This window comes from Rhinopithecus roxellana, chromosome 9 (assembly GCF_007565055.1).
Source record: "Rhinopithecus roxellana isolate Shanxi Qingling chromosome 9, ASM756505v1, whole genome shotgun sequence".
In the NCBI taxonomy this organism is placed as follows: Eukaryota; Metazoa; Chordata; class Mammalia; order Primates; family Cercopithecidae; genus Rhinopithecus; species Rhinopithecus roxellana.
In genome coordinates this window covers 85,020,930-85,033,603 of record NC_044557.1, presented here as the reverse complement: position 1 = coordinate 85,033,603, position 12,674 = coordinate 85,020,930, and the positions used below count along the sequence as shown (strand labels likewise).

The following is a 12,674-nucleotide window of genomic DNA, read 5'->3' as shown; positions in this document are numbered from 1 at the left end:
AGCTCAATTTAAAAATGGGCAAACAAGACCGGGCACAGTGGCTCATACCTGTAATCCCAGAACTTTGGGAGGCCGAGCAAGGCAGGAGGACTGCTTGAGCCCAGGAGTTCACGACCAGCCCAGGCAACATAGGGAAACCCTATTTCTACCAAAAAAAAAAAAAAAAAAAAAAATTAGCAGGGCATGGTGGTGTGCACCTTCAGTCCCAGCTACTCAGGAGGCTGAGGCAGGAAGATGGCCAGAGCCCAGGATGCTTCAGTGAGCCATGATCAAGCTTGGGCACTCCAGCCTGGGCAACAGAGGGAGACCTTGTTTCGAAGAAAAAAAAGAAAAAAGAAAGAAGTCATACCCTGGAATGCGAACAGCTATTAAAGAATGCAGTTGGTCTACATGCAGGAACAAGGAAAGTTTAAGATATTTTGCTAAACAATAAAAAACGTAGATTGCAAAACTCTGCATAGTGGTCCAAATTTCGTTTAAAAAAAAAAAAAATTAACAGTAGTGTGGAGACAAAGAAAGATGTGAAGACTGGCCAGGCGCAGTGCCTCACGCCTGTAATCCCAGCACTTTGGGAGACCAAGTGTTGAGGCCAGCGGATCATTTGAGGTCAGGAGTTCGAGCCCAGCCTGGTCAATATGGTGAAACCCCATCTCTACTAAACGTACAAAAACTAGCCGGGTGCGGGCGCCAGTAATCCCAGCTACCTGGGAGGCTGAGGCGGGAGAATCGCTTGAACCTGGGAGGCGGAGGTTGCAGTGACCTGAGATTGTACCATTGCGCTCCAGCCCGGGCGACAAAGTGAGACTCCGTCTCAAAAACAAACACACACACACAAAAAGACTGCGGGTTGGGAGGCCTGGGGCACTGACTCTCTGTCTTGGCGACTTCTTCTTGCCCTGTGATGGCCGTTGGGCACACAGGGCTCATCCTTGGTGAGCATCCTGGAGAAAGGCCAGGAAAGGGGCGCAGCGCCGGGCGTCCGCTCCTAGCCTGGTCGCTCGGGGGCGCGTTGGCGGGGTGCAGGTCTGGTGTTCGCTCAGGCGGGCCAGGCACCCGCGCCAGGTGAGGCAGCTAGGCGGGCGGAGACACACGCCCCTGGCCCCTGCCCCGCCGTCTTGGCCGCCCATGACCTGCGGGCGGGGGTGCTCGTGGGGTGCCTAGCCCACCTCCCTGCCCACAGGCACTGGCCCCGGGCGGCCACAGGGGTGCGGGGCTCCCGGTGTCTCCGGCTCCCACTGCTCCAGGCCCGCCCCGGCGGGGAGCGTCTCCGTGGCCACAGCGGGGCGGTGGCCGGGCGTCCCCTGCAGGAAGCTGTTCTCGCTGGCTGCCTCCTCCACCTGGGAGGGGAGCGCCTGGATTTTGGGTCCTGCCGCCCTCCACCTATGTTCCCAAAGCCCAGCCCCACTTCTGGGGGCGCGGGGCGTGCCATGGTGGGCGGAGGCTTCCGCGGCCCCTCCCTGCCAGGGACGCGGGGCGGGATAGGGCGGGGCTGCGCGTACCGGGAGGAGGACGACGGGGGACGCTGTGCCCCGGGCAAAGTCCCAGAGGGCAAGCGGAGTCCCAGAGGACAAGCAGAGTCCCAGAGGGCAAATGGGGTCTTGGCTGCGGAGTCTGGGCGGCCTTGGCTCTCCGCCCCACTCCCATCTGGCCGAAGGACCGCGGCCATCCCGTTAGTCCCCACGACAGGGCGATCAGCCTGCGTTTTGCAGCAGGGCGCCCAGGTAACAGCGCCAGAGTGGCCCAGCCGGGACTTGTCCCCAGGTCCGGAGGCTCCTGGCTTCCGTGGGCCCCCAACTGCACAGGTCCCATCCAGGAGCCCTGGGGTGACACCCCCCAACTATCAAAGTCCCTCCTCCCTTTCTCCCTAGCCTGAGCAGATCCCTTCTACCCCACACCCCCACCCTGCTGGGACCCCTTCCATGCCCCACAAATCAGAAGAGCCATTGAAGAAAACTCGCTTCCGGATTCAAACCCCAGCTGCCGGGTAACCTGGGGCAAGTCCCCTCCCTTTCATTTCCTTCACTGCCAACTGCCAGCCACAACCCTCAGTGAGGTGCCAGAGGACAGAGATGACTCACTCCGCCTGTAGGAAGGTCAATGGAGCGCTCTTCCAGCACCCCCCGGACCCCGTTATGTCCCCTGGGGTGCCAAAGCCAGGTGCACACACCGGGCCGCCCCGTCCTCAGCCCAGCATGGCCACTCCTGCTGGCAGCAACAGCAAGCAGGCTGCCTCCTCAAGACACTGGCTTCAGGGACAGTCAGGAACCCTTCAGCAGAGGTAGACCGCGGGCCCCACCCTGACTCCACAACAGACCTGCAGAAGGCCTAGGCCTCAACCCCGCCTGAGCCAAGACTCCTCACACCTCCAGGCACAAGGAGCCCCCATGGAGGGGCTACGGCTGAGGGGGCCTGTGCATAGGTTGCAGGGACAGGCCCCAGGCTTGCAAGCTGACAGGGCCTCTGGGGAACAAATGCTCTCATACTTGGGCCCGGCTCCCCTCCGCAGGCCTCAGCCCACTAGACCCACTAGGCTCCAGGAAGGCAGAAGGCAGGAGACCACAAAGAAGTGACAGACACACCCACATCATCATGTCAGAGGGAAAAAGTTTATTGAGTCAGCCACAGAGGAACAGAGAAACAGACGCAAGGAGGTTCTCTGTGCATGGAAGAATTCAGGGCGCTGCACAGCTGAACCCTGTGCAAGACAGAGGGGCGCGGACAGCAGCGCATGCTACAAACATTCACCTGGCGAAGAAACAGAGCAGAACCCAAGGGCTCTGTGTACACACAGACACAAACCTGAGGCCACTGTTACCCAACTAATAGAAAAGAGTCATGAGTGATACGACCCTTCCTTACGACCTCCTCATAAAATGTAACATTATGTGTTTAACACACACTTACACCATTGCTAAATCAGCAAGAGCTATTATAGTGCTCCAACTTAATAAGTTGATAAAAAGCTGTCCTGTGGCCAGTTCACAATGGAACTAAATAGTTTCATTCCGAGATGCCTGGGGAGTTCCTCTGGCAACGAAGCATTTCCAACAAACAGGTCGTTCTGTCACCAGGGGCTGGTTTCAGTCCACGGTGCCCCTGCGACGTGCCCCTGGCAGCCCTGTGGAGGGCAAGAGGACGCCGCTGGGAAGGGTGCTCAGTCCTCCTGGAGGCCCCAAGGAGGGGGCTGGTCAAGGGGCCACCTTGAGGTTTGGGGGATCTGGCCGGAGAGTGATGGCTGGCTTGGCATGAGGAGGTGACAAGAACTTTAGGCTGGGTCCCCAACATGCTGTGTGCACAGGCTTTTTCAACCCGGCACTAAACTGACACCTCTCCCCGGTGGTGAAGGGCAGAACCCCCCGCGCCAGGAGCTCTCGGAAGCGGAGGTCCCTCATGACAGGCCTGTGGTACTAGGCTTGGAGGCAGGGAGCTGGTGTCTCTCAGAAGCGGCATGTGCTGGTGGGAGGCGGAGGGACAGATGAGGCTGATTCCGCAGCAGCAGTCCCTCCCACGCTGTGTAGTGGCTAAAGCTGGACCAAAGTTGAGGCAGAAGTGACACAGCGTGGGAAAAGGTGTCCATCTTTTCTGAAGCCAGTTAATGTCTAGTGTGGGCAGCAATATTTGGTGTTTTACAAACTGGGTCTTTAATAGGGGCCGCCATTGCTGGTGGCTGCACAAACCATTAGCCATAGAAGGGAAGAGTTGGTATCTTTGAGAGTATTTTTCAAACATGTCACCTGAACATCACCGCCCCAGAGGTGGGAGAGCCGAGGGCAGCCCGCAGCACCCCTTCCACCCCTCTTGTTGCTGCAAGGACAGCTTCCTGTTCAGCTCTGGGGTTCTAGACGGTCACAGACCAAGTCCTCCACACCTGGGGCCTTCAGGAAACACTCCTGAGGGCTGTTGGAAGCCACTGACCATCTGAGGAGGGCCTCCCCCCAGGGGACAGGACTGGACGGAGTGCTTCTCCCCGGGGCCTGAGGTTTTCAAGGGCAGGTGTCCAAGAGACAGCACACAGCGCTGGCATGCTCAGTGGCAGGTCGGATGATTCCAGCTAAGACCCCTGCCTGGGAGTGAGAAAAACAGCACTCCAAAGCTAGCTCTTTGGGAACGTCATGATGCAGTCTGTCGACAGACCTGGGAAAGGGGTCACAGGAAGACCGGCCCAGCTGGGAGCTCACAGCCTCTGCCCCTTCCCACCCGCTCGCATTCCTGCACCTGGAAACTTCTGCCGTGTGTCAAGGGGAAGCTCGTTAAAAGATTCTTTACTTAGCTGACTTGTATAGGCAACAAAACCACCACAAACGAGACCAATGTTCTCCTAGTTTGGTAACTGGTCTGTGCGCATCACACAAGACTCGACCCACCGACACCCTGCCTGACACTCCAGCCAGCGTGCAGAGGCACCTGGGACACCAGCCTGTACAGCCCAAACCCCAAGGGTGCCATGAGCCATACTCCAGTTGCGTCCTCAGCACTGGATAGCTGGCCACCTTCCCCAAGGGGCACCTGCACGGCCTCCTCTTCCTCTGGGGCAAGGCTGCTGGCCAGAGCACCTCCCCTTTGACACTGACCAGTGTCCCCAGCCCCGCCTTGGTACTGCATCTATCTGAGGTACAAGGTTAGAAGCCACAGACACCTGAGCTGCAGCCTGACCAACGCAAGCTGCGGGCACAATGGCGCTTTGCAGACAAGACAGCCTGCCCGCCTGCCCTTCTCGGCTTCCCTTAAGACACAAGGTGACGACACGGACAGTTTCAAGTGAGTGCAATCTGGAAATAATCTCAGTGCAAGGGAGGGGTTGAGGCTAAAGGATGTGGCGATCTGGTCCTTGCTGTGCCCAGGCCGGGCCCACACGCACTGCGAGGGCCCTGGTCACCCGTGCCTGCCTCCCAGGAAGGCAGCTCCAGAAACCGACTCTACTGACCCCGGACCCCAGCCCCCGCAGTGCCCTCATTTGGGGTCCACACACTGACCTGCACACTAAGAAGAGCTTTGCTTGCAAACACCTGAAGGGCTGATAACTTCACGAGTCTACAAAGTGTGTGGCCACTGACTCCTGTCACCGAGGAGCACCTGACAGTCACGCCTGTCCCTGGCTGGCCCTGGCTTCCGGTGCGTTCATACTCTGACAGCGACTGTGGCAAGGTCATGCGCAGGGCACTGAATGGCCTTTGTTATCCTTACTTCAGATTAGTCGAGGCTGGGATCTTAAGGGTTCACACACTGTTCAGACGGGGGTTGCGAAGCCCCTCTTCCTCCTAAAACTCAAGTTGCAGCCAGGCCCTGAGACTTCTGCACTCCCAGCTGGCGAGGAATCGGCTTTGGTGAGCCCTGGATCCGGTCCCTGGGCCTTCAGATGAGGGTGGGAAGCCTTGGGCAAGGGGTGGCCCCCGGCTGAACGCATGTTTGATGTGGTTTGGGTCGGATCTTGATTTGGGTCAGGCCACTGCCACCCCATATCTGCTGCTCTCTTGCCTCCATCTGTCTTACAGTCGTCAGGATGAGAAGCTGGAGAAACCAGCTAAGATGGGGGCTGCGCCTTGAGGTCCTGACAAGCACAGCCAGGTCTCAGAGAGGGGACCTACAGTCTTAAAGCCACTAGAGGATCAAGTTGCATAGAGTGAGCTGCCACAGACGCCTGGCTGAGGTGAGAAAGCCGGGGTGCCGCCCCCCAGAGAAGAAGGCCACAGTGCCCAGCCCACGGGGCTCCTGCTGGCCGGAGGGCTCGCAGCAAAGCTGGCAGCACTTTCAGTAGTCGGACTCGCCCTGTCCAAGCACGAGATTCACAAGACCATTCTCAAGTTTCCACACATACAGAAAATGTTCTTGCAGTCTTGAAGTCAGTCCTCTGCGGTCCTGGGACACCGTGGCCTGGTGGACACACCACGCGTGAGCAGGCACCCAACTGCCGCCCGGACACACACAATCTACAAAGTGCCACCAGCGGCAGGAGACATGGCAAGACCAGAGGCCCATCAAGTACATTAAACAGTCGTTCCTTTAAATACACAGAAAATTCAAGTAATTTATTCAAAAACTGCTTTAGCTTCATCTTCAAATATATATATGTGTGTATATATATATTTGCTCTAGAATGATTATATTGCAGCATGATTCTCATGCATTTCAAAGTACTTTATTTAAAAAACAACTTGAGGCAGCAAAAGTATTACAATTGTCTGACTTTATCCGTGTGATGTGCGGAGCCTCCGTCTCCTGATCTCAGTAAGCGTACACTGACCGTTTCAAATCAGAAGAGCAGAAACGGCTTACTTCTAAAGAGACTGGTTTGGAAAACATTTCCAAATAGCTGCAGTACTTGCCCGAGTTTTGCTTATTTGCTGAAACCAGAACGACTGTGTGGAATCCTCCAGTGACACGGGCCTTCGCTGTCCCAGACGTATGCTTCCCTTTGCACCTGTCCTGATTCCAGCGTCGAACAGGTAAGCAGGCGAGGAAGGCATGGAGTTCTGACAGGTTCCAGCACGCATGTCCCCTTAACAAGCGGGGAGGCCCTCGCACATCCACACGCCCGAGGTAGCCTTGCGGCGGGGGAGGCAGGGCCCACCGGGAGCTCTGCTCTCAGGAACCCCCAGCAAATGGTTTAGAGATGCATCCAAGTGCAGTGAAAGTCAACGTTTCCTTCCCCTGATGTTGGGAGGGGTCTGGAGGGGCAACCTGGCCTCCTAGGAGAGTCCTTCAGATGGGACCAGCGGCGTCACGTGGCTGGGCGCAGACACTCACACGCACACGTGGCTGGGCGCAGACACACTCGCATGCACACGCAGGAGCCCGTCTGGAGCTCACGCTCCGCCCCCAGGTGGTGCCCAGCCCATCCCTGGGCACGGTGTCTGGGAGCCGCCCCTGCAAATCACTGTCTTCTGCCCAGGCCTCCCGGACCAGCCTCCTCCCAGCTTTGGTGTGCAGCCGCTGCCCAAGGACAGGGCTGCCCTGGGCACAATGTGTCAAACTCGCTGAGGAAAAGACATGTTGTTCTTCTAAGAAAACCACATTGCGGAAAAGAAAATTTTTTTTCTAAAATAATCATAAAGAAAAAGACTCTCCAACAGCTGCGGCACCAGCCAACATGACGAGATCTGACAGACGTCAATACCTGCAGGCGTCTACAGAGAGGAAATTTGGTAAAAAATACTTTAGTCACTGGCTACACTACCATTATCTGAAGCATTCAGGTAAGACGTAGCAGAGAATGTCAGATTTTGTTTTCAATTATAATTTTAGAAATGCAAAATCTTATTTTTTCTAAATTGTCTATATAAATGTTTTACATAATTTAAAAACATGCAGAATAATATACCTGCAGAATAGAAGAGCTGAAATTAAAAGATCTTTTTCAATTAAAAAAAATTTCAAATGATTTTTTTAATTATCGAAAAAGTGGTTAGTGTGGTATTTTTGCCTAGTAGCTCAAACCTACGCTATGACTACTGAATTGTGGCTATGGGGGCGGAGGGGCTCTGGCCCGCACTGCCGGGTCTGCCACAGCAGCTGCAGGGTTCCGCGGTGTCTCTGCTCCCGCCTGTGGCCTGGCCCCACCACCCACCCGCCCACCCGCCCGCCCGCCCGCCCGGTGGAATGTGTGTAAACGGGAGTGTAGCTCAGACCATGGACTCCGTCTCCACCAGTCCCTGCAGGCCCTCCTTCCGCGTGAGCTTTAGCACGGTGGGCTTTTCGCTGCTCCCACCAGCCCCGCCTTCGCTGGCCAACTGGGAAGACAGGCCTTTCTGCTCCTCCTTGGCCGCCTCTGACACGTCAGGATAGATCACCAGGAATGTGGCCGTCAGGAAGCCCAGGAAAGAGCCCACAGAGGCCACCATGGGGATGACGCGGACAGTCCCCACTGCGTCGACCACGCCCCCGAGAGCGGAGGCCACCAGGATCTGTGAGATGTACACTTGGCAGGACAGGATGGCGCAATCTATGCCAAACCCTCGCTTGGAGTTCCCGGGGCTGTGGTGGACATACTGCAAGAGAGGAAACATAAGGCGGTGAGTGGCTGGAGAAGGTAGCTCCCACCAGCACTTCAAAACTGTATTAACCCAGAAGCCTGGAAACACGACCTGTCTTCCACCGAGTCTCTTGGCAACCACTCCTGCCTGAGCACCCTCAGCCCCCAACTCCTGCCCAGCACTGCAGGCGGGAGAGGTGGGAAGTTCTAGGTCAAGGAGAGGGCAGGCGTGGAAGCAGCTCTGTCAATCCAGTCGGGACGTGGGCTTCCCAGGAACCTGGCCTCGAGTCTCAAGGAGAGGTGGCAGGGCCACGCTCCACCAGGCGGGCTCCCCCTCGCCCTGGTGGTCTCCAGCAGGGGCTGAGGGGTGAGGGGTCCCGTGAGCCCAGGTTGATGCCTCCCAAAGTATAACTGCAGGTGGCCACGTGCAACAAAGAGGCTGGACCCATGGAAAAGAGTGAGCAGTTTCACTTGTGCTTCTTGCGCAAACATACAAAAGAAAGCTGCTGTACATCTATTACTACGATTAGACAGCATCTCCGCAGAGGCTTTTTCCTAGAGACAGTGGGAAAAAAGGTCAGTCCATTAAGAAGCTAAAACAACTTTTAAAGCAGCTCTAAATGTGTGTACCATAATCACAGTGAGAGATTGTAATACACCTTTCATAACACAGACAAAAGCAATAAGAGAAGAGAAGAGCTAAGCAATGTCAAGGCTGACCTCACTGACAGAGATGGGGCACTAGATGCAGGACCCACATTCTTTCCAAGCGCACACGGAACATTTACCAACATGCGTGATGTGCTGGGCTGCAAAGGAAGCCTCAGCTAGCTGTAAGGCTGCAGTCACATGGGGTATGTTCTCTAGCCATTAAGGAATCACACTGGAACTCAGTAACAACATGACAACTGGAAAAAACCCAAATGTCAGAAATCCATCGATGTCCTTCTAAGTAATTCATGGTTCAAAATAGAAATCACAATGAAAATTATAAAAATCTTTTAAAAGTAAACACAACATTAAAACCTGCACGGTGCAGCTAAAGGTGTGTGTAGAGGAAAACTGACCTTAAATGCAAATATTAGGCTGGAAATCAGAGTAAGAAATGAGCAACAGCAAATTAAACCAAGACATAACGGAAGGCAGGAGACAGCAAAGGGCGGCAATGAACGTGCAAGCACGCGGACATGCAGCAGGGAGGACTGACACACCAAAGGTTCTTCGAAACACAAATAAAATCAATAATGTCTCAGATAACTAATACAGGAGGAAAAAGGTGTTATCACTATAGGTTCCATCACGTTAGATCATAAGAAAACAATTTAATGCTAATAATTTTGAAAGTGCAGATGAAATGGATGCATTCTCAGAAAAACACAAATATGGGCTGGGCACAGTGGCTTCCACCTGTAATCCCAACACTTTGGGAGGCCGAGACGGGTGGATCACCTGAGGTCAGGAGTTCGAGACCAGCCTGACCAACATGGTGAAAACTCGTCTCTACTAAAAACACAAAAATTAGCCGGGTGTAGTGGCACGCGCCTGTAATTCCAGCTACTCAGGAGGCTGAGTAGCTGGGAGGTGGAGGTTGCAGAGAGCCGAGAGCACACCACTGCACTCCAGCCAGGGTGACAGAGCAAGACCCTATCTCAAAAAAAAAAAAAAAAAAAAAAGCATATACTTCCTAGTAAGTTATTAAATATTCCCCTGTTGGGGTTTGAAAGAGCAAACACCACTTTTATGTATTTAGTATTGGAGGTTCCTGCCATTCCAAGAAGGCAAGGAAAATAAGTAACAGGAATGAAGGATCAGGAAGGAGAAAACAGAGCTCATTAGACACAGATGATGTGGCTGTGTAAGCAGACGTCCCAGAGAATCTCCAGATGCACTGAGGATTAATAATAGAAGGGTATGTCACACTTAGGGATAGGAAGTTCCTTACTATAAAGTCATTCACTCTCCCAAATTGACCCATATAATGTGTTTTTAATTTTAAAAGCCCATAAGCTGAGCCTAACATTTAGATGACAAATAAATGGTTAAGAATACCCAAGACAATCTTGAAGAACGACAAAGTTGAGGGATTTCTACTATCAATTTTCAGGACTTATTATAAAACTAGTTTGAGACAGTTGACATCTGTCCAAGAATAGACATACTAGCGGAAGAGAAGAAAGCGGAAACACACGCTTACATGGAAGCCCAATTTATGGCAAAGATGGCACTGCACAGAGGGCCGGGGAACAGCGCTGGGTCATGACCTGGGCAGACACCCATATGTAGGGAAAAAAATAAAAGTCTTGAATCCCTACCTCAAACCACACACACCACATCTTCTCCAAGGAGACTGTCAACCAAGAGTATGGGCACAACAGGAGGTGTTTGTGGCAAGGGGTGTTCCTGCAGTGCTACCTGCAACAGCCCCAACCTGGAAGCACCCAAAGGCCCACAAAACAGGGTGCATCTGGCCACACACTGTGACATGAAAAGGCTGGCCATGCTGCCGCCAGCAAGCACATGAGTGAATCCCAGAGGAAGAAGCCAAATGTTTCAGCTGCATAGAGTCCAGAAAGAGGCAAGAGTCTGCCTGTGCTGTGGCTACAGGGCATTTGAGATAAAGCTCGTCTCATCTGTGATGTGCTCTGATGTAACATACACACAATTTCAACGATTAGCAAAAGTGTAAGGTATCACAATGACTTTTTCGTAAGTACACGTTGAAATAATGTTTTAGATACACCAGGTTAGATAAAATATGCTATGAAAATAGTTTTCACTGGCCTTTTCACTTTCTAAATGTGGCTACCAGGAAGTATAGGCATACCTGGGTGGCTTTCCTCCCATCCAAGTGGACAAGGCTGGGCTGGAGCTTCCCCCTCGGGGAAACGTGACTGGGTCTGAGGGGACCGAAGGGGCAGGGACAGTGCTTTTGCCTCCAGAAGCCTCTGGGAGGTGCTAGGGGGTGAGAGTGGCTGAAGGAAAAGACCCTTTGTGGCCAGGGACCGACTGGGGCAGGTGGTGGCTCTGTGGACTTTGGAAGGGGCCATCTCAGAACCGGAGAGGGAGGAGGGCCATCTGTGTCATGAAGCGCAGGGCTCTGCTCTGTGTGGAGGGAAGGCGCTCAGGAGGCTGGAGTGCAGCTCTCATGGATACAGTGGGACGTACCTGCTTGATGTCGTGGTACTGGCCCAGCAGGGCATAAGGGCAGTAGGAGATGCTCATGGAGACGATGCCCATGGTGCTGATGGTGACCATGGCGACGTAGACGTTGGGAAACATGGCCATCACGGCTGTGCCGACGGAGAAGCCCAGCGTCCCCAGAACGTAGATCACCCTGACGCTCAGGTCGTAGTTGTCCAAGTACTTCTGTAACAGGGCTGCAGAGAGGGGCATAGGGACAGGGACGGTGGGCAGGTGGCTGGCTCCTGTCAGGCTCCCTCCCTTCACCTCCCACATCCCCCCTGACCTCCACTCATTCCAGCTGAACCCAGACCCGCTCAGGCAGGCACAGCCAGCACAGGCCTCTGGCACGTGCTTGTAAGCTCACGGGCCCGCCAGGATGCCCAGTGGCTCCAGCACCACAGACAGAAGTCGGCCCTCCTTGTCCCAGACCTCATAACCCGGTCCTTCCTGCAGCTCCCAGGGGTCTTCCTGCCCTGCCAGGCCAATCTGGGCCCACTCAGGGCCTTCTCTGGCTATACACCCGGGACTATTTCTTCTCCTGATGTGGGCAGCAGTGGACAGTCCTGCCTTGGGAACACCCATTTTTGCTGGTTTTTCTCATGGGCACTGCTGTTCTTCCCTCACCCTTCCTGACCTGGTGGCTCAGATGTCACTTCCTCTGGGAAAGTGCTCTGCTGAGAATTCCCCTGTTCAAGTGGTGGCAATGCCATTTACCATTGCGCCGGTTGCCACTGACCAAGAGGCATTTACTTCGGCCATCCTCACATCCAGCTGAGGCTGAAATGAAGCTGGCCTTCCCATGTTCGGAGTCCAGGCGGGCCAGCCCGATTCGCACTTGGCTCAGAGACCCCCGACCCAATTACCCCTGGTTCCTGGTGAGCCTCACTGCAGGATGGAAGCCTGCCACCCGGCCCCATCCCTCAGGGTGAAACATGCCTGGGCCCTGCTCCACCACCGCTCTGATCGCCAGGCCTCCATCCAGCTCTGTGCTGGGGCCAGAGACAGCGTATCAGGAGGCGCCATTGACATGGGACAGCATCATGGGACCGCACAAGCAGGACAGGCCCCAAAGGGGTCTCAAAACACACTGCTCCTGGTGCCAGCCCACAGTGGCCTTTTTCCCTAAAATGAGGAAATGGGAATTTCGATGCTTCTCCCCAAGGGACAGTCCTGTTCTGAGGGACCCAGAAGTCAGGGTGCGACTGATGGCCCCAGCTTCTAAGGTGCAGGATTCTCTCGTCCGCATTTCTAATCGCTGAGAGTTTTCTGGGGTGCGAGTGCTGACCTGACTTGGGGAGCTCTTACCTGAACAAATAGCACCAGTGGCGGCATAAATGACCAGGCCCCAGCAGCCCATCTTGACCCCGGCGTTGTAGGCTTGCCAGGTGGTCGAGTTCGAGGAGTCCTGTTCCAGAAATGAGATGGGCTGACGAGGGCATCTGCTAGGCCCTCCAGGCCCAGGAGCGTATTTCCCATGGGAACTGCTGGCCGGCTGCTCATTCTAAGAGCGGTGACAGGCAAG

The 12,674-nt window shown here is 54.6% G+C and overlaps 1 protein-coding gene and 1 pseudogene across 4 annotated transcripts in view; both read right to left on the bottom strand.

Annotated features, from left to right (window-relative positions):
• Positions 1-2,584: 2,584 nt before the first annotated feature.
• LOC104679754 lies at positions 2,585-3,577 on the bottom strand (annotated as a pseudogene). The gene has a single exon (XR_750366.2). The product of XR_750366.2 is annotated as an uncharacterized LOC104679754 (transcript).
• SLC45A4 (solute carrier family 45 member 4) overlaps positions 2,593-12,674 on the bottom strand; it is a 98,350-nt gene continuing 88,268 nt past the window's right edge. For all 3 annotated transcript variants that reach the window (XM_030937619.1, XM_030937621.1, XM_030937620.1), the window contains 3 exons: positions 12,458-12,557; positions 11,135-11,346; positions 2,593-7,985 (listed from right to left, as the gene is read on the bottom strand). In XM_030937619.1, coding sequence (XP_030793479.1) covers positions 7,620-7,985; positions 11,135-11,346; positions 12,458-12,557 — 678 coding nt within the window. In that variant the 3' untranslated portion in view covers positions 2,593-7,619. The remainder of the gene's footprint in view (positions 7,986-11,134; positions 11,347-12,457; positions 12,558-12,674) is intronic.